General features: G+C 44.9%; 1 protein-coding gene across 4 annotated transcripts; it reads left to right on the top strand.

Annotated features, from left to right (window-relative positions):
- Positions 1–87: 87 nt before the first annotated feature.
- Positions 88–11,472, top strand: Nolc1 (nucleolar and coiled-body phosphoprotein 1). Of its 4 annotated transcripts, none has more exons than XM_042689373.1 (13): positions 88–255; positions 2,251–2,306; positions 2,421–2,563; positions 3,548–3,681; positions 4,669–4,834; positions 6,376–6,503; positions 6,620–6,755; positions 7,194–7,322; positions 7,516–7,626; positions 7,734–8,429; positions 8,939–9,045; positions 9,517–9,609; positions 9,763–11,472. In XM_042689373.1, exons 1-13 carry the CDS (start codon positions 136–138, stop codon positions 9,919–9,921), a joined length of 2,178 nt encoding a protein of 725 aa, XP_042545307.1. In that variant the 5' UTR covers positions 88–135; the 3' UTR covers positions 9,922–11,472. The 4 variants fall into 4 exon arrangements, with proteins under 4 accessions (XP_042545307.1, XP_042545308.1, XP_042545306.1 ...); XM_042689374.1 differs by having other exon boundaries at positions 2,421–2,566; positions 4,672–4,834; XM_042689372.1 differs by having other exon boundaries at positions 89–255; positions 2,424–2,566.
- The last annotated feature ends 9,213 nt before the right edge of the window (positions 11,473–20,685 follow it).

Genomic DNA, 20,685 nt, shown 5'->3' with positions numbered 1-20,685 from the left:
CGGCTCCGCTCAGACCCTGTTAACAGCACGAGATCGGAAGGCCGCGTGAAGACCCGCCCCTTCCGCTACGTGAATGCGACTGACTTCCTGAGTCGTGCTGCGTCCGCGACGGTAGTGACGCGTGTTGCCGGGAGCATGGCGGACGCCGGTTTGCGCCGCGTGGTTCCCAGCGATCTTTATCCCCTTGTACTCGGCTTTCTGCGCGATAACCAGCTTTCGGAGGTGGCAAATAAGTTCGCCAAAGCGACAGGCGCTGTAAGTCCTGGATTGGTATGGTAGGCTGGGGTGGCAAGGCCTCAGGCCGTGTCTTGCTTCGGTATCCGAGTGGAGTCTTGGGGTCGGCCGGCCCAATGTCTACGAGGCCCATTGTTCTGAACTGTCGGGGATGACTATCCGCGGTGAGCAAAGTCTGGGGCCTCGGCGCCTCTTGCCTCACCGGATCCGACCTGGTAGCGCCGAGTCTTGTTTTCTCTGCTGTAGTGGCGGCGGCGTGCTACCCGCGTGGCGCAGATCACGTGCTACCAGTGTGCGGTGAGGAGCAAGAATATATAATGTAGCAATCCCAGTGGAGCTTAATTTTGTTGCCCAGAAACCCCGGAAAGAGTGACACACAACTGTTACTTTAGTTACAGCAATTTAGGATGTTTCAAAGAAACACTTTTCTTGTAATGGCAAAATGACCAAGAAAGTGAAAAGTGTTATCTATAGGAAAAGTCACTTGGGTGGTAGGTCTTTACGGTGTTAAGAGTAAAAATGGTAGATTTCTTCTTTATAATAGAATGAGGTTGCACAAGGAGAGGATCCAGCCAGCATCCTAAAGGATTCAATCTAGGACAGCTTGCCATATGATCTCACATAATTACCTTTTTTTTTTTTGCCAATCCTAGGCTTAAACTCAGGGCCTGGGCTCTCTATTGAACCTCTCTCCAAGGCTAGTGCTCTGCCACTTGAGCCACAACATCACTTCAGCATTGTCTTGTTTTTGTGGTGCTGAGGAATGGAACCCAGGACTTCATGCATGCTAGGCAAGCACTCCACCACTAAGCCACATTCCTGGCCCTTATTTATTTTTTTTGAGACAGTGTATTGTGCTGTGTAGACTAGGCTGCTGTCAAAGTCACAGTCCTGGCTTCAGTTCACACCTCTGTTCCTCAGCCTGACAATTTGATATATTTCCCAGACTAGTTTCAAACTCTTGATCCTCTTGTCTCAGCCTTCCAAGTTGCTGAGATTGCATGTGCCACTGCTCCTTGCTCCAGAAAAGCAATTCTTTTCTGTGTACATATCAGTTTAGGATTTGTTTTTGTTTTTTAGCTTGCCTACAGGTTTTTGTGTGTTTTGTTTTTGTTTTTGGTGCTACTCCTGGGGCTTGAACTCAGGACCTTGGTGCTGTCCCTGAGCTTCTTTTGCTCACAGGTAGTGCCCTCACAGCTCCACTTCTGGCTCCCTCCCCCCTCAGATTAACATAATTTTATTAAAAAGTTTATCAGACCAGCCTGTGGCTCACGCCTGTAATCCTAGCTACTCCGGAGGCTGAGATCTGAGGATCATGGTTCAGGGAAGTCCATGAGACTCTTTATCTCCAATAAACCACTCAGAAAACCAGAAGTGGTGATTTGGCTCAAGAGGTAGACTGCTAGCCTTGAGCTGAAGAGCTGAGGGACAGCTCCCAAGCCCAGAGTTCAAACCCCACAACTGACCAAAAAAAAAAAAAAAAAAGTGGGGCTGGAAGGTGGCTCAGTGGTAGAGAGCTTGCCTTGCATGTATGAGGCCCTGGGTTCGATTCCTAAGCACCACATAAGCAGAAAAAAGCCAGAAGTGGCACTGTGGCTCAAGTGGTAGAGTGCTAGCCTTGAGCTGAAGAGCTGAGGGACAGCACCCTGGCCCAGAGATCAGCCTCAAGACCAGCAAAAAAGGAAAAAAAAAGTTCCTTCAAATTTTGTAAGTTTAACTGGCACCAGTGGTTCACACTTGTAACCTACTCAGGGAGGGTGAGTTTTTTTTCAATACGTTACCCACCCCTACCCCCAGCCCCCCCCCCACCCAAAAAAAAAAAAAGGCAAGAGTAGAGCTATGGCCCAAGTGGTAGAGTGTTAGCCTTGAGCAAAAAGCTCAGGGACAGAGCCCAAGCCTGAATTCAAGCCAAATGGTTCAAACCCCCCCCCCCCCCCCCAAAAAAAAAAAATTAGGTTTATACCTGCTTAGTCACACTTAATGAAAGATTAATGCCCCCCCCCTTCTTTTCTGCAGACACAGCAGGATGCCAATGCTTCTTCCCTCTTGGACATCTATAGCTTCTGGCTCAAGTAAGCCTCCCCTATCCCAGTTGGGCTATTTTCTTCCTCCAGGTGGGCTGGGCTGTCTGTGTTCCTTATTTGAGAAGGTCCCAGTTCCCCAGAAGTTAGCCTAATTTACATCAGCAGGTCTGCCAAGGCCCCAAAGCGGAAGTTACAGACAAATGGGCCAGTGACTAAGAAGGCTAAGAAGACCTCATCCAGTGACAGCAGTGAGGACAGCAGCGAGGAGGAGGAGGAAAAAGCTCAAGGCTCTCCACCTAAGAAAGGTGGTAAGGAAGGGCAAGAGGATTGGATATGGTGATTCTCGGGTTTGAATATGCCACCTGCCCAGACTTTTTATTGGTTGGTCGTGGAGCTTGAACTCTGGGCCTGGGTGCTGCCCCTCAGCTCTTCAGCTCAAGGCTAGCACTCTACCACTTGAGTGCTCTATATAATTTTTTTTTTTTTTTTTGTCGGTTGTGGGGCTTGAACTCTGGGCCTGGGCGTTGTCCCTCAGCTCTTCAACTCAAGGCGAGTGCTCTACCACTTGAGCTACAGCGCCACTTAGCACTCTACCACTTGAGACACAGTGACACTTCTGGTTTTTTTATGGTTAATTAGAGATGAGTCTGATGAGTCTCATGGACTTTCCTTCCCAGGCTGGCTTTGAACCTTGTTCCTCAGATCTCAGCCTCCTGAATAGCTAGGATTACAAGTGTGAGCCACCAGTGCATAGCTTAAAAAAAAAAATTCTACTGCTCGGGTTTAAACTCGGGGCCGGAGCATTCTCCTTTAGCTTTTTTGTCATGGCTGGTGCTCTACCACTTCAGCTTCTCCTTGACTTCCAGCTATTTGCTGGTTAATTGGAGAAAGAGTCTCACAGACTTGCAGGGTGCCAGTGACTCGCCTGTAATCCTAGCTACTCAGGAGGCTGAGATCGGAGGAACGAAGTTCAAAGCCAGCCTGGGCAGGAAAGTCCATGAGACCCTTATTTCTAGGGTTAACTTCTTTTCCCCAATAAACTACTAAGAAAAAGCTGGAAGTGGCACTGTGCCTCAAGTGGTAGAGCACTAATCTTGAACAAAGAGAGGTTCAGGGACAGAGCCCAGGCCCTTCCCCCCCAAAAAAAAGTCTCAAACTTTTCTTGGGCTGGCTTTCAACTGCTATCCTTAGATCTCAGCGTCCTGAGTAGTTAGTATTACAGGTGTGAGTCAGTGGTACTGGGCTTTACATGTTTGATTCTTACTGGGAATTGTGCTTTTTTTTTTTAGTTGTAGTTACTAAGCGGGCCAGTCTGCCTCAGCATCCTGGAAAGGCTGCAGCCAAAGCTTCAGAAAGCAGCAGCAGTGAAGAATCTAGTGATGAAGAGGAGGAAGAGGAGGATAACAAGAAAAAGCCTGTCCAGGTTTGTAGTGCTGGAAAGAGAGGTGGCTGTTAAGGGTTAGAAAGGAAGAAACCTAAAGTTACCTTCTAGCTATGGTCAAGGGGTGATGATAGCTGTTCAGTAGTCAATTATAGGAAATAAAACTTAGGAATTTTCATGGAGATATAGAAATTTGAGGTCTGGGAAGACTGTGTGAAGCTTCATATCTAAAGGAATTCATCCCCTCTACTTTGAGAGGTTTGGATCCCCCTCCCCCAATCTTGGGGCTTGAACAGTGGGCCTGGATGCCGTCCTTGTGCTTTTCTGCTGAAGGCTAGGGCTTTAGCACATGGAGCCACAATATCACTTGATTTTCTGGTGATTAATGGGAGATAAGAGTCTTGAAGAGTTTCCTGCCTGGCAGGCTTGACCACAGTCCTCAGATCTCAGTCTCCTGAGTAGCTAGGATTACAAGTGTGAGCCATCAGCACCCTGCTGGAGGTTTAAATTCTTTAGGGGTACTGTTTAGGACTCTAAAACCAAGTGTTTTGTTGGGAGTTGTTGACGGGCCATGGTAGGAAGAGGGCCAATATATCAAGTGGCTGAATTTCTTGTTTCTTATGATAAATATTTTACTTTTGCCATGTTTTGTCCTATTTGGGTTTCAATCACCTGTAATGCCCCACTAGGCCCCTAAAGAATACAAGGAGCCCAGAATGCCTTTTGGGTATCTTGAAACTTGCTGATTCCATTTTTAAAAAAATTTTGTTTTAGGGGCTGGGAAGGTGGCTCAGTGGTAGAGCGCATGCCTTGCATGCCAGAGGCCCTGGGTTCGATTCCTCAGCACCACATAAGCAAAAAGAAAAAAGAGCCGGAAGTGGCGCTGTGGCTCAAGTGGTAGAGCGCTAGCCTTGAGCTGAAGAGCTGAGGGACAGCGCCCAGGCCCAGAGTTCAGGCCCCATGACCGGACCCAAAAAAAAAATTTTTTTTTGTTTTAAAATAGTTGTTTTTAATATTTGTTTTAAACAGAAGGGAGTTAAACCTCAAGCCAAGGCAGCGAAAGTTCCTCCTAAGAAGACTCAGAGCTCTGAGTCTGATTCTGATTCAAGCTCAGAGGATGAGACACCAAAGAACCAGAAGCCAAAGACCACACCTAAGACAGCTAAAGCTCAGCCTAAATCTCCAGGCAAACCAGGTATTTCTGATCTTCAGAGAATAGGTTAGCATCATATCATTTTTGGACTGCTGTTCAACTTGCTCATTAGGCACGAGGAGGAAATGGTAGTTTATTGAACCAACAGTTTGGGATATTTATTTTAGTCAGTTGTGGGGCTTGACCTCTGGGCCTGGGCGTTGTCCCTCAGCTCTTCAGCTCAAGGCCAGCACTTTACCACTTGAGCCACAGCTTCACTTCTGTTTTTTGGGTAGTTAATTGGAAATAAGAGTTTCATGGACTGGGCTGGGAAGGTTGCTCAGTAGTAGAGTGCTTGCCTTGCATGCATGAGGCCCTGGGTTTGATTCCTCAGCACCCCATAAGCAGAAAAGGTTGGAAGTGGTGCTGTGGCTCAAGTGATAGAGCACTAGCCTTGAGCTGAAGAGCTGAGGGACAGTGCCCAGGTCCATAGTTCAGGCACCATGACTGGCCAAAAAAAAGAGTTTCATAGACTTTCCTGCTGGCTTTGAATTGCATTCTTCATATCTCAGCTTCCAGAGTAGTGTCCTTTTTTGTTTCTTTTTTTTAAGGAACACTTTCAATAAGTGACAGGATTATACAGTTAGATAAGATAATTGTCATTGCGGCAAGTAAAATAACATTGAGACTGGATATTGCTGTGTAGCCCAGGCTAACCTTTAATTTATAGATTATACATAAATACAGTCATACTCAACCTAAAAGTAGCTAGTTTTTCTTTGTCTTTGTGTGTGTGTGTGTGCAAGTGCTCCATTCTGGGACTTGAACTCATGGCCTGGGTGCTGTCCTTCAGTTCTTTTGCTCAGTTCTTTTGCTCAAGCTACCGCTTGAGCCACACCTCCACTTCTGGCTGTGTGTGTGTCTGGGTGGGGGTGGAGGGGCAGTTTGTGGGGCTTGAACTCTGGGGGCCTGGGCACTATCCTTGAGCTGAAGAACTCTTTACCACTTCAGCCACAGCTTCATTTTTGGCCTTTTTGTGGTTAATTTAACATCAGTCTCTTGTACTTTCTTACCCAGGATAGTTCCTGGCTTTGAATTGTGATCTTCAGATCTCAGTCTCCTGAGTAGCTAGAATTTCAGGCTGAGGCACTGGCACTGTGCTTAGGTTGTTGCTGAGATAAGGTCTTGCTGACTTTGCCAAACCTGACCTCAAACTCAAAATGTTTCTATCTCTACCTCTAAAGTACAAAAAATACCACCTTGTACCATTCTGTACCTTCGTACCATAGGACAAATGAGAGAGATTTCGTTTTCCTGCTGTCATTGTGATGATTGGAGTTATTTATGACCTATTAGAACATCAATAAATACAGGTTGATGAGAAAGACCTCAGACAAGAGAATATTTAAATGATTTGTGGTATTGTTTTTAGATAGTAGCAGTTTGATAGGAAACTCATTCTTTATTCTAAATAACCATGGTATTCTTCTTTATGGGTTGCTCAGTAGCTGAAATGGGTAGATTCAAATTCTGTGTTAGTAGTAAGATTTTCATGGTCCTCTAATTTGTCTTAATTCTACTTATGCTGTTTCTTTTTTTCATAGGTCTGCCTGCTCAAGCAGCACCTAAAGTAGCCAATGGCAAAGCAGCCAGCAGCAGCAGCAGCAGTAGCAGCAGCAGCAGCAGCGATGACTCAGAAGAGGAGAAGACAGTAGTAGCAGTCTCCAAAAAGGTCTGGGCCATAGCCTCTGTCAGGGATAGAAGCATATAATGTGTGTATCTCCATTCCCTAGCTGGATTGTCTAGGTCACCATTTTCTGTTGATAGTCAACTTTTTCTCCAATGCAGACTGTACCTAAAAAGCAAGTGGTGCCTAAGACTACAGTGAAAGCAAGTGTCACGCCTACCCAGGAGAGTTCTAGCAGTGAAGAGTCCTCTAGTGAAGAGGAAGAGCAGCAGACAAAACCCTTGAAGAAAAAACCAGGTGATTGGACATGAGGAGTCAAGCTGCCTGACTTCTTCATAGAGCTGCTTGCTTGTTCTCATGATGTAACAACTAGCTTCTCCCAGCATGAGGAATCTAGGAGCGCAGGGAGGAAGCAATAGTGGATGACCTCTACAAATAAGTGAATTATTGTCACCTTTACCATGTTTTTTTTGGTTAGAAGTGAGTTAGTAGTTCTAGTCCACACTCGAGAGAATTCTGATTCTACAAACAGCATCGAGGAAGTTTATATACTCTGTGTGTTTTTCTGGGGTCAAACACGGCTTTGTGTATGCTTCACAAGTACTGATCTTCTGAGCTATATTGTGAATTGTGTCTGTGTTTAAGAGTACAGTTAGGAGCCATTGGCTGTGTGTGTGTGTATGTGTGTGTGTATTTGTATTTGTGAAAAATATTTGTGTGTGTGTGTTTAAATAGGTCCATACAGTTCAGTTCCACCGCCTTCTGCTCCCCCACCAAAGAAGTCCTTGGGAACTCAGCCTCCCAAGAAAGTCATGGAGCAGAAACAGCCCGCAGAGAGCAGTGAAGACAGCAGTGAGGAGTCTGGTGAGTTCCAAGGATGCAGTTTACCCCTAACTGTCACTCTGGAGGAGGGTGTGTGGGATAAAAGAGAAATCTTCTATCTCTCCACTGCTTTTGGCTTAAGACAGGGCTAAGACATTGTGTCTGCATTCTTTCTGTGGCTCTCCTAGTTGGGTTGGGATTCTGGACTCAGAGTAATGCCACAGATTCTCTCTAGATTCAAGTTCCGAGGAAGAAAAGAAGCCTCCAGCTAAGCCTGTCGTCTCCAAAGCAGCTCCTGCTAAACCTCCAACAAAGAAGGCAGCAGAGAGCTCTTCAGACAGCTCAGGTAAGGCATACACAGGCCTTCAGGGCAATGGAAAAGTTTCTCCCTTTGGCAGCTGCTCCAGGGTTTTCCTGATTCTTGAAGCTGTTTGTTCTGTCTGTTCTGTCTAGATTCTGACAGCTCTGAGGATGAAGCTCCTGGGAAACCAATCAGTACCACCAAGAATTCCTTAAGTAAACTAGCTGTTACTCCCAAGCCAGCTACAACTAAGTCAGCTTCGGCCAAGCCAACTGCAGCCAAAACAGCTGTAGGCAAAGCTGCTGCAGCTCCTAAGCAACCTGCAGGCCAGAAGCCTCTGACCCGAAAAGCTGACAGCAGCTCTAGTGAGGAGGAGAGCAGCTCCAGTGAGGAGGAGAGGACAAAGAAGACTGGGACTACCCCTAAGCCTCTGCCTGCCAAAGCAGTAGTATCCTCTCTGCCTGCCAAACAAGTTCCTCCGGGTAATGGAGACAGCAGCTCTGAATCAGACAGCTCCAGCAGTGGTGAGGAAGAGGAGAAGGTGACACCTAAATCTTCAGTTAAGAAGACAGCAGGAGGTGGAACCCCTGCCAAGCCAGGATCTGCCAAGACAGCCCCTACTAAGCCAGCCCCTGCCAAGAAAGTGGCTGCTGAAAGTAGCAGCAGCTCTTCCTCAGATGATTCCAGTGAAGAGGAAGAAGAGAAGCCCAAGAGCAAGAGCACTCCAAAATCACAAGCACCCAAAGCCAATGGCACCGTAGCAGTGACTGCTCAGAATGGAAAAGCAGGCAAGGACAGTGAGGAAGAGGAGGGAGAGAAAAAGGCAGCATTGTCAGTGTCCAAGCCAGGTCTGTATACTGAACACTTAACCCTCTGGTTTTGTTCCCCAACACTGTATGGGATAGACTCTTGGGGAATGCAGTAGACAAAGGAGACCCACCCCTAGGCAGGGAACCCAAGAAGAACAGAAAATTGGTCTGTGTGTGTGTGTGTGTGTGTGTGTACACGTGTGTTTACAGGTGTGTACTGGGACTTGAATTTAAGGCCTTGAGTTCTCAGATTTTTTTTTGCTCCTGGCTGGTGCTTACCTTTTGAGCCACACCCATAGTGGAGCATTTGTTGGAGAGGAAGTTTCAGAATTTGCTGCCTTGGGCAGCTTCAAACCAAGATCATCAGATTTGAGGCATCTGAGTAACCTGATCCACTGACTCCTGCCTGACTTGCTTTTTAAGGCAGTGGTTCAATATGAAGCCTAGCAGGCTTTGAATTCTCAGTCCTCTTGACACATCCTCCTGAGAGCTAGTGTTATAGGTGTTTAACATCATACCTGGCTTCTATGTCTGGCTTTGTTTTGTAGGTTCAGGAAAGAAGCGGAAGCAGAATGAGGCAACTAAGGATTCAGAGACTCCTCAAGCCAAGAAGATTAAGATCCAGACTCCTAACACATTTCCAAAAAGGAAGAAAGTATGTTTTATGTTCTCAGGAGGTAGCCCTTTAAAACAAAAGAAAAATTTAGGAGTTGGAACATGTTCAAATGGTAGAGTGCCTGCCTACCAAGCACCAGGCCCTGAGTTCAACCACAGTAGTAACCCCCTCCTCCCCCCAAACATAAAAAATGATAGGGGCTGGGAAGGTGGGTCAGTGGTTGAGTGCTTGCCTTGCATACATGAGGCCCTGGGTTCAATTCCTCAGCACCACATATATAGAAAAGGCTGAAGTGGCACTGTAGCTCAAGTGGTAGAGTGCTAGCCTTGAGCTGAAGAGCTCAGGGACAGTGCCCAGGCCTAGAGTTCAAGCCCCATGACTGACAAAAAAAGGCAGAAGAAAATGAAAATTTTAGGTTCATTATGACGCCTTGGCCAGACCTGATACCCTACATTTGTCACTGAGATATGAAGTGACTACAATATCTTTATTTCCTACTTCATTCTCTAGGGAGAAAAAAGGGCATCTTCACCATTCCGACGGGTGAGGGAGGAGGAAATTGAGGTGGATTCACGAGTGGCAGACAACTCATTTGATGCTAAGGTGAGAAAAAGAAGATATCTGCCATTTCTTTGGTGGTGGGGCTGGGAGATGCCAGGGTTGGTTCAGGATGTCTTGAGCATGAAATAGAAAGATAAGGTGACAAGACCCTCTCTGGCATTGTCCTTGTGTATTAACTGCACTTTTCCTTACTAGCGAGGTGCAGCTGGAGACTGGGGTGAACGAGCCAATCAGGTTCTGAAGTTCACCAAAGGCAAATCCTTTCGGCATGAGAAAACCAAGAAGAAGCGGGGCAGCTACCGGGGAGGCTCCATCTCTGTTCAGGTCAATTCTATTAAGTTCGACAGCGAGTGACCTAAGGCCACCCATTGCAAAGCAAGGGTGATGAGGGAGGCCACTCACCTGTGGTGGACCTAGGAACTCTGCTCCATTAGTGGAAAGTATTGGTATGAACAGAAGTTCAGAGTAGGTCCTAAGACTTTGCAACATAACATTCTCTTCGGTCCTTTTTTATGTTCCAAGTTTTGTACAGATTTGAGTGTCAAGGACATGCTAAGAAGAATGTTGTTTTTTAAGAATCTGTTCTAGTTGTCATTCTCTTCTTCCTGTTCTGTGAAAGTCCTCATACTGAGAAATTTGTATATTTTATATTAAATAATTTCTTATTAATTTTTGTTGTGATTTTCAGAGGTGGGCTCCCACACATAAAATTTAAGCAATTAAATAAGACAGTAAATAATCCCATATAAAATTTTATAATTAGGAGATTCTTCCTGCGTGAATGCACATGTCTATATTTTATCCCTCTTTTCAAAGCCCTGGTGAGAGACAATTTTAAAGACTGGTTAACGTATGTGTTTATATCTGTTAAGCATGCACTATCATCCTCATTTGAGTATGGGACTAAAGTTTTCAGCCAGCATGGACCTACAACTTCGGGATAAAAGTCACTGTTTTTGTAACATTTTGCCCTGTAAAATGCAGGTAATTTGAGTGTGTGGAAGTCATGGGTCAGACTGAATATTTCATTTTCTGCAGTTTTGTCAGTGTTACATAATGTTTGCAGTACATCTTTCGTCTTTCATTTGAAAGCAAACATTAGTACTGTTCAAAGGCATTTTTCAGTGACTTGACATGCTAGTGGTATACTGAGGAGAGGATTGAATCTTTTGTTGTATATATGATCCAGAACAAAATCAATTGATTTTTTTTTTGTGAAAAGTGCATTTCACTTAGTATTTATCTGTTGGTAGCAGTGATGACACAAAATTGATGAATTCCTTCTACCTGGTTGGGTATCACTGACAAGAATGTAGGGAAAAGAACTGTACTGTAATTAAATCCCTGATCCTTAGTAGGAATTAGATTGGTTGTATTAGGTGAATTCATTGGTAACCTCTATGTGTTAGTAGAGGTAGAAAGAATTTTACAAAATGTAAAATTTCAGTAGAGTTCAATTAGGAGAGCATTCTAATAGGATTACTGCGTTTTTAAGTTAGCACTGGGAACTAATCATGGGCTCCCCCTTCAGAAGCCTAACTAACAGTGAAATAACAATAAACAGCAGGGCTGGGGATAGCTCAGTGGTAGTATGCTTGCCTGGTGTCTTTGTGAGGTTCTCTGAATTAGACATCTGACTATTAAGCTTAGCCAGAGCAAAGGAGAGGAAAGAGACTAGTTTTCGAGAGCATGGGCTGTCCCTGTATGTGGAAGTATAGGTCTTAAGAGCTTCCCCTAGTTTGGATTCCACACTTCTAAATAACCCTTATAAAACCTGGTTCTTTGTGTAACTACCTTGAGGAGGAAAAGCACCCTTCATGCTGAGCTGACCTACGTGTTTCAGTCTGCATGGTAAAAGTTTTAACATCTGATTACAAAATAATAAACAAACTGGTTTATCATGTGTGTTGGGAATTTATTATTATTTTATTTTTAGCTTTTTAATTTTTTTTTTTTTTTTTGTCAGTTGTGGGGCTTGGACTCTGGGCCTGGGTGCTGTCCCTCAGCTCTTCAGCTCAAGGTGAACGAGCACTCTACCACTTGAGCCACAGCACCACTTCTGATTTTCTGGTGGTTAATTGGAGATAAGAGTCTCATGGTCTTGAAGCCTGGGCTGGCTTTGAACTGTGATACTCAGATTTTAGCCTCCTGAGTAGCTTGGATTACAGGCATGAGCCACCGATACCCAGCTGGAAATTTTATTATTGAGTGTGACCTGGAACAGGTTGGGTGCCAAGAGAGGGCCATGGTCCAGACCTGCCTGTACATTTGCTACGGAAACTTCCAGGGTACCCACTTGTTGCCTCTTCCTCACATGTCCAAACTTTGTTCTAGGTAGGATATTAATACATAATTTAGAGTTTAGCAAAATGGTCATGAGCCAAATCTAACTAATGGTTTTTGGCTACAGTTTAGGTTTTTTTTTTTGGTGCTGGTCCTGGGGTTTCTTGAATTCAGGGCCTGGATGCTGGTCCCTGAGACTTGCTCAAGGCTTGGTCTCTACCATTTGAGCCATATCCGTTTTGACTTTGTGGTGTTAATTGGAGATAAAGTCTGATGTACTTTTCTGCCTTGGGTGGGCTAGCTTTGGACCAGGATCTTCAGATCTCAGCCTCCTGAGTAGCTAGGATTACAAGTGTAAGCTACCAGCACCCAGGTGTAAGAAAGGTTTTTAAAGTTTTGTGTGTGTGTGTCAGAGGCTTTGCAAATGGTCTACAAAGCCCAAAGTACTTTACATATGGCCTATGTATGGCCTTTTACGAGATATTCTGTCAAACCCAATAATTACAAACCTTAGACTATGTGATTCCTTGCACCAGAATTATCTAAGGAATCTAGAAACATTGACACATGGAGGTCCATCCCCAAACTTGTTGAGTCAAGCTGGTGCTCTGTATTGCAGTAAAGTGTTAGGAGTTTGTAACAATCCCCAATTCGCCTAATGAGCAGCACAAGTTGAAAACCTCTTAAGTACTTAAAAAGATGGCACTTTGAAGCTGAGCATGGTGTCATATGTCCCTTCCTCCTGTGCTCATACCTTTAATCCTAGCTACTTGGGGTTCAGAATGTGAGTATCAGCTGAAGGCCAGTCTGGACAAGAAAGGTTTGAGACTCCTTTCTTAAACCATAACTGGCACTGGTGATATCTATCATCCTAGAGATGTAGGAGGGTATCAGGAGGATTGAGGTGTCAGGTCAGCATAGCAGAGAAAGCTGATCCTGGCAGTGACCTGTCATCCCAGTTAAGCATAGATCAGCTGGGTCACGGTGGCTTATGCCTATAATCTTAGCTACTCAGGAGGCTGAGAACTGAGGATCACAGTTCAAAGCCAGACCAGGCAAGAAAATCCCTGAGATTCTTATCTCCAATTAACAACCAGAAAACCGGAAGTGGCACTGTGGCTCAAGTGGTCTCCTTGAGCTGCAGAGCTCAGGAATAGTGCCCAGAGTACAATCCCCACAACTGACCACCACCACCACCACCCCCAAAAAAACAAAACAAAACAGCATAGATCAGCTAGACACCAGTGGCTTATGCCAGAAATCCTAGGTACTAATGCAGCAGAGATCTAAGGATCACAGTTCAGAGCCAGCCCAAGCACAAAAGTCTTATCAGTCTCATCTCCAATGAAGTACAAAATAAAAAACTGGAAGTAGAGTTGGGTGCCAGTGGCTCATGCCTGTAATCTTAGCTACTTGAGACTCTTCCTTAGCTATTTGAGACTCTTATCTCCAATAAACCACTAGAAAACTAGAAGTGGCATGGTGGTTCAAGTGGTAGAGCACTAGTCATGAGCTGAAGAGGGCAGGGACAGTGCCCAAGCCCAGAGTTCAAGCCCCAGGGCCGACCAAAAAAAAAGCTGGAAATGGAACTGTTCCTCATGTGGTAGAGCACTAGCCTTTGGGCAAGAAAGATGAGGTACAATACTGAAGCCCTGAGTTCAAGCCCAAGACTGGCACCAAAAAAAAAAAAAGTGGCATCAAATCCAGAGCCATGAGCCTGCTAAGTAAAAGGCTCTACCATTGACCTATCCTCTAAGACAGACTATAATTTGTAATTTCAGCAACAATTTATGGAAATGACTTTGCTTTCTCAATGGCTAACACTACCAAATTCATCTTTGCTGCTTGAGAATACTATCATTTTGTTTTGTGTGTTATGATAAAACATTAAGTATATATTACCTTAGCTATTTTTTCCTTTTTTCTTTTAACTCTTTATTGTTAAGATGCTATAGAGGAGTTACAGCTACATGAGAAAGGTAATATGCTTCTTGTCAAACATTGTTACCCCTTCCTTTGTTTTTCCCTCCCACACACATCTTTTCCCCCCAAGTTGTAAACTTTCATTTCCAACATAATGTCTTGTATCATTGTTGCAATTGGTCATCCTGTGTCCTTGTTTCAGCATATTAGATAAACGTATATACAAGATGCAGGGTACCAAAATCAAATACAGTGACAACAGAGGATATTCCATAGGGGGAAGAACATACAAAAGAAACAAAAAGGGCTGGGAAGGTGGCTCAGTGGTAGAGCGCTTGCCTTGCATGCATGAGGCCCTGGGTTCAATTCCTCAGCACCACATAAGCAGAAAAAGCCGAAAGTGGCGCTGTGGCTCAAGTGGTAGAGGGCTAACCTTGAGCTGAAGAGCTGAGGGACAATGCCTAGGCCCAGAGTTCAGGCCCACAACCGACCAAAAAAAAAAAAAAAAAGAAACAAAACACATTGTGCATTAAAAATAATAACAAAAACCTCTTGTGTTCCTATCTTGGGGTTATTTTCGTTTAGCATCATCTTTTTTTTTTATTGCGAAAATACTGTACAGAGGGGTTACAATTACAAGGGCAAGATAATGAGTACATTTCTTATCAAGCATTGTAGGCTCCTCCTTTGTTTCCCCTTCCCATCCCTTCTCATTCTCCCCTCGCCCCCCAGCATCATCTTTTATGATTATATGTACATAGCTTTTTGAGCTTTTCTGTTCATCTGATAAGATTATCCTAGACCTATACTAATTAATTGCAAATAAGGGAAACCATGGGACCTATATTTCTTTGGGTCTGGTTTACTTAGTATAATTTTTTCCAAGTCTCTTTCCATTTCCTAACAAACGGGGTGGTGTCAATCTTTTTGATGGAAGCATAGAAAAAAAAATGGAACACTTCATGAATTTGTGTGCATCCTTGCACAGAGGCCATGCTTTTTAGTATATGTACTGCCAAAGTGAGTACTTTTTTTTGTTGTTGGTCATAGGATTTGAACTCGGCCTGGGCACTATCCCTGAGCTCTTCAGCTCAAGGCAAACGCTCTACCACTTGAGCCTCAGTACCACTTCTGGTTTTCTGATAGTTAATTGGAAATAAGAGTCTCGGGGCTGGGAAGGTGGCTCAGTGGTAGAGTGCTTGCCTTGCATGTGTGAGGCCCTGGATTCCATTCCTCAGCACCACGTAAGCAAAAAGAAAAAAGCTGGAAGTGGCACTGTGGCTCAAGTGGTAGAGTGCTATCCTTGAGCTGAAGAGCTGAGGGACAGCGCCCAAGCCCAGAGTTCAGGCCCCATGACCAGACCCCCCCAAAAAAGAAAAAAAGAGTCTCATGACCTTTCCTGCCTGGGCTGGCTTTTAACCATGATTCTTAGATTTCAGCCTCCTGAGTAGCTAGGATTACAGGCATGAGTCACTAGCACCTGGCAGGAAAACATTTCTAACTGGCCAAGTTTTAGATCTGCCTGGACACCTGTTTAAGATGTCTGATGTTACTGAAGAAGCCAGTAGATGACGCTCTTGTCTACTGTAGAAAACTTGATCAGACTATTTGGACTAATTCCACAAGTTAGTTGAATGGACTCCAGAAGTTCACAGCAAGAGAACCCACTCCCGGATGTATCTGGAGCTCTTTACAGAGGGTGAACCTATCTATTTGAGCTTCTGGAATAAATGTGATCCAGGCCCTGGAAGGTAGCTGCAGGAGATACGGAGCCTCCTAACCCTCCCAGGGTGAAAATACAAAGAAGAAAAAGGAAGTAATTATAGTGAAGGGAGAATACTGGCTGCTTTTTAGGGGAAAGGAGAGTCATGACTAGGCAGATCAGCTTCAGTGAAATGAGCAGTATATTCTGCTTTGAGTCCAGTTGTGATTGAATAGTTTATTAAGGCTTTTTGTTCCAGTCCTGGAGCTCAATTTCAAGACCTAGGCACTGTTGCTAAGCTGTTTGTTTTGCTTTGGTCGGTTATGGGGCTTGAACTCAGCCTGGGTGTTGTCCCTCAGCTCTTCAGCTCAAGGCAAGCACTTTACCACTTGAGCCACAGCTCCATATCTGGTTTTCTGATGGTTTAGTGGAGGTAAGAGTCACATAGACTTTCCTGCTGGGCTGGTTTTGAACCGTTATCTTCAGATCTCAGCCTCCTTAGTAGCTAAGAATACAGGCATGAGCCATCAGTGCTCAGCTGTTACCCAACTGTTTTGTTCAAGTCTAGTGCTCTAACACTTCCAACTCTTTTAGGTGGTTAATTGGAGATGAGAATCTCATGGACTTTCCTGCCAAGGCTGGTTTTGAACTCAAACCTCAGATCTCAGCATCCTGACTAGCTAGGATTTTGGTATGCGCTATTGGGTGTCCAGCTTCCCTGCCCTCCCTGCCTTTTTTTGGGGGGGGGGGTCTGGTTGTGGGGTCTGAACTCTGGGCCTGGGCACTGTCCCTCAGCTCTTCCGCTCAAGGCTAGCGCTCTACCATTTGAGCCACAGCGCCACTTCCGGCTTTTTTCTTTTTGCTTATGTGGTGTTGAGGAATTGAACCTAGGGCCTCAGGCATGCAAGGCAAGCGCTCTACCACTGAGCCACCTTCCCAGTCCTCCCAGCCTTTTTTTTTTTAATTTAATTTTATTTTTTTTTGTGAACATACTGTACAGAGGGGTTACAATTTCATGGGCAGGATAATGCGTACATTTCTTATCAAGCATTGCAGCCTCCTCCTTTGTTTACCCTTCACATCCCTTCCCTACCTCCCCCTACCACCCCCCAATCCTCCCCCCACACACACACCAACGTTGTAAGGCTCGTTTTCGACATGACCTTGTACTTCTCATTGTTGCAACAGGTCCACCTGTATCCTTAAATGACTTGTTTTTCCCCATCTCCTCCACAAGTTATACTGACATCAAATATAGTGAAAGCAGGGGTTATACTGTGGGGCCAGCCTTTTTTTTTTTAAGTGTGTGTTATACTAGGGTTTGAACTCAGGTCCTTGTGCTTGCTAGTCATGTATTCTTGCTAAACTCCAGCCTTCTTTGCACTGGTTATTTCTGAGATAGAATCTCACGTCTTGTTCTGTACATGTCCTGTCCTGGCATTTGACCTATTTTAGACTTTTTTTGGGGGGGGGAGGAGGTCATGGGGCCTGAACTCTGGTCCTGGGTGCTGTCCCTCAGCTCTTCAGCTCAAGGCTAGTGCTCTACTTCTTCAGCCATAGCTCCACTTCCGGCTTTTTCTGCTCATGTGGTACTGAGGAATCGAACCCATGGCCTCATGCATGTAAGGCAAGTACTTTACCACTGAGCCACCTTCCCAGCCTCTTATTTTAGACTTCTGAGCTGTTTTAGCTGGATGACAGGCTCATAACACCATGCCCAGCTTCCATTGAGATGGAGTCTCATGGATATTTATTTTACCTGTCCTGGATCTTGAACTCAGAGCTTGGGTTCCATCCCTGAGCCTCTCTGTGCTCAAGGCTAGCGCTCTACCACTTCAGGTACAGCGTCACTTCTGGCCTTTTCTGTATATATGATATTAAGGAATTGAACCCAGGGCTTCATGCATGCTAGGTAAGCACTCTACTACTAAGCAACATTACTCGCCCTTTCATAGATTATTCTGCCTAGGCTGGCCTTGAGCTACAATCCTTTTGTTCTCAATCCCTTAAGTAACTAGGATTATAGACATGAGCCACTGGCATGACAATGGTGGACAGCTGTAATTGTGCAACCTACAGATTATAGCACCTGATACAGTTTTATGCTTGTATTTGACAAAACCACTTTTTTCTTAGGTGGGGCTGTGCTTCTTCGGGACTGGTGAGATAGGGAGAGAAATGTAGAAGAGAAAGGTGGAGAGATGGAACAAAAGCTTTTCCTTGGGGCTGGGAAGATAACTCAGTGGTAGAGCGCTTGCCTTGCATGCCTGAGGCCCTGGGTTCGATTCCTCAGCACCACATAAGCAAAAAGAAAAAAGCTGGAAGTGGCGCTGTGGCTCAAGTGGTAGAGAGCTGAGGAACAGCGCCCAGGCCCAGAGTTCAGGCCCCACGACCGGACCAAAAAAAAAAAAAAAAAGCTTTTCCTTTGGAGTGGGGGAGGAAATACAAGAACAGAGGAAAGGGTGACATGGCTGCCATTGGTCTTGAGGCGTCCCTAAGGAGAACTCCAGGCTTCTGGAAGGATCCTCATGACTTCTAGGAAGGTAGTCTCAGAAGCACTGAGGATGTGTCTGTAGGTGTCAGAGTTACTTCAGGTCAATAAAGTGCCTGGGTGGTTCAAGAAAGTTTCTTTTAAAAAAAAAAAATTCTGGGGCTGGGAATGTGGCTCAGTGGTAGAGTGCTTGCCTTGCATGCATGAGGCCCTGGGTTCGATTCCTCAGCACCACATAAGCAGAAAAAGCTGGAAGTGGTGCTATGGCTCAAATGGTAGAGCACTAGCCTTGAGCTGAAGAGCTGAGGGACAGCGCCCAGGCACAGAGTTCAGGCACCATGACTGGCAAAAAAAAAAAAAAAAGAAAAAAAAAATTCTTTATCTACATCCTGTTGTGTGGAAGATAACAACACAGTAGAAAGGAGCACAGGGTCTTATATTTCTTGTTGTTATTAATTTGGGTCTTTTTTGTGCTGGGCACTGAACCTTGCTGCATAGCTGTGCTATTCGTGATCTGCCACAGCCTGTCTTTCAGGTGCAGGTCCACTACTTGAGCCATGTGCTAGACAGCTGTGCTGGAGCAACCTACCCAGCTTGCAAAAGCCAGGATGGACAAAGAGAACCCCGCTCCGATGGCTGATTGCTGCATCTGATGACTGAGATAGTGGCCATTGTTCTGCACTCACTGTTGCAGCAGCCTTACCAGTCACCTAAAGTGACTTCCAGGGGCTCCAAAGTTGCTGGTGTCCTTTCCGTCCTTTCCTCTCTTTACTTTTTTTTTTTTTTTTTTTTGATGCTATTCCTGGGGCTTGAACTCAGGGCCTACGCACTATCCCTGAGTTTTGTGCTCAAGTCTAGAGTTCTAGCACTTTTTGCCACAGTACCTTTTCTGGCTTTTTTTTTTTTTTTTTTTTCCAGTCCTGGAGCTTTTACTCTGGGCCCTGGGCACTTGTCCATCAGCTCTTCATCTCAAGGCCAGTGCTCTACCACTTGAGCCACAGTGCCACTTCTAGTTTTCTGGTGGCTAAGAGTCTCATAGGCTTTCCTGTCCAGGCTGGCTTTGAACTGTGATCCTCATATCTCAGCCTCGAGTAGCTAGGATTACAGGTGTGAGCCACTAGTATCCAGCACTTGAGATAATCTTAACTTTACCCTTCATGCTGATTCTTCATACAGATTCAGAAACAGCCCATAGTTATTTTATGTTTGTTTTGACGTAGGATCTGACAATGTTGCTCAGACTACGCATGAGCTCCTAGGCTAAAGCCGTCCTCCTTCCTTGGCCTCACAAGTAGCTCGGGCTATAGGTGTACCTGGCTAAACTACTTTTTTTTTTAATGTGTATGTGGTAATAGAAATCAAATTCTGGGCTTTCTGTATGTTGAACTAGCATGATCCTAAAACCACATCCTTAGCTAGGCACCAGTGGCTCACACCTGTAATCCTAGCTACTCAGGAGGCTAAGATCTAAGGATCATGGTTCAAAGCCAGCCTGGGCAGGAAAGTCTGTGAAACTCTTATCTCCAATAAGCCACCAGAAAACTGCAAGTGGCGCTGTAGCTCAAGTGGTAGAGCGCTAGCCTTGAGCTGAAGAGCTGAGGGACAGTACTCAGGTCCAGAGTCCAAGCCCCACAACCGACAAAAAACACCACATCCTTGTACACATTTAAAAACTAAAACTAATAAATACACAATAACAATGAGAGTTCTGAGAAAATCATAGAATCTGATTTCCAGGTTATCACGTTAGTTCCAAGTGTCCAGTTTTCAGCAAAAAAAAAAAAACACAAGTCATATAAAGAAACTTGAATGTAAGGCTTATTCAAAGGAAAAAGAATTTAAAAGCTGTCCTTGAAAAATATCTAATGGGGGGCAGGGAGTGTGACTTAGTGGTAAAGTGCTTGCCTAGCATGCATGAAGCCCTGGGTTCAATACCTCAATACCACATAAACAGAAAAAGCTAGAAGTGGCACTGTGGCTTAAGTGGCAGAGTGTTAGCCTTGAGCAAAAGAAGCTCAGAGACAGTGCTCAGGCCCTGAGTTCAAGCCACAGGACTGGCAAAAAAATTTTTTTAAAGCCAGCTGTCAGTGGCTCATGCCTGTAATCCTAGCTACAAAGGAGGCTGAGATCTGAGGATCCTAGTTCAAAGTCAGCCCGGGCAGAAAAAGTCCTTGAGACTCTTATCTCCAATAAACCACTCAGAAAACGGGAAGTGGCACTGTGGCTTAAGTGGTAGAGTGCTAGCCTTGAGTTGAGGATCTGAGGGACAGTGCCCAGACCCAGAGTTCAAGCCCTAGACCAACCAAAAACAAAAAACACCTAATGGCAGATAAGGTAGACAAAGACTTTAAATGTCTGCCCTAAAGACAGCTCAAAGACCTTAAAGCAGATGAAGAGAAAGTTAAGAAAATGATAAAGAAATAAAAAGTCGGGGACTGGGAAGGTGGCTCAGTTGTAGAGTGCTTGCCTTGAATGTATGAGGCCTTGGGTTTGATTCCTCAGCACCACATAGCAGAAAAACCAGAAGTGGCGCTGTGGCTCAAGTGGTAGAGTGCTAACCTTGAGCTGGAGAGCTGAGGGACAGCACCTAGGCTGAGAGTTCAAGCCCCAAGACCTACAAAAAAAAAAAAGCATGATTTTAGGCTAGGGATGTGACAAATTGGTAGAATGCTTGCCTAGTGTTTGTGAGGGTTTGAGTTTGTTAGCACCAGAGTAAAGA

Source organism: Dipodomys spectabilis, unplaced genomic scaffold (genome assembly GCF_019054845.1).
Source record: "Dipodomys spectabilis isolate Male_0828 unplaced genomic scaffold, ASM1905484v1 ptg000125l, whole genome shotgun sequence".
In the NCBI taxonomy this organism is placed as follows: domain Eukaryota; kingdom Metazoa; phylum Chordata; class Mammalia; order Rodentia; family Heteromyidae; genus Dipodomys; species Dipodomys spectabilis.
The sequence above is the reverse complement of the archived record's forward strand: the minus strand, read 5'-3'. Positions and strand labels throughout refer to the sequence as shown.

What these genes read in the sequence shown, in the direction of transcription:
- Nolc1 (XM_042689371.1), top strand. Translation starts at nt 136, where the DNA reads ATGGCGGACGCCGGTTTGCGCCGCGTGGTTCCCAGCGATCTTTATCCC. An exon ending in TCGCCAAAGCGACAGGCGCT is followed by an intron (nt 256 to 2,250) that starts GTAAGTCCTGGA and finishes TCTTTTCTGCAG; the next exon opens with ACACAGCAGGATGCCAATGC. An exon ending in CATTTCCAAAAAGGAAGAAA is followed by an intron (nt 9,046 to 9,516) that starts GTATGTTTTATG and finishes TTCATTCTCTAG; the next exon opens with GGAGAAAAAAGGGCATCTTC.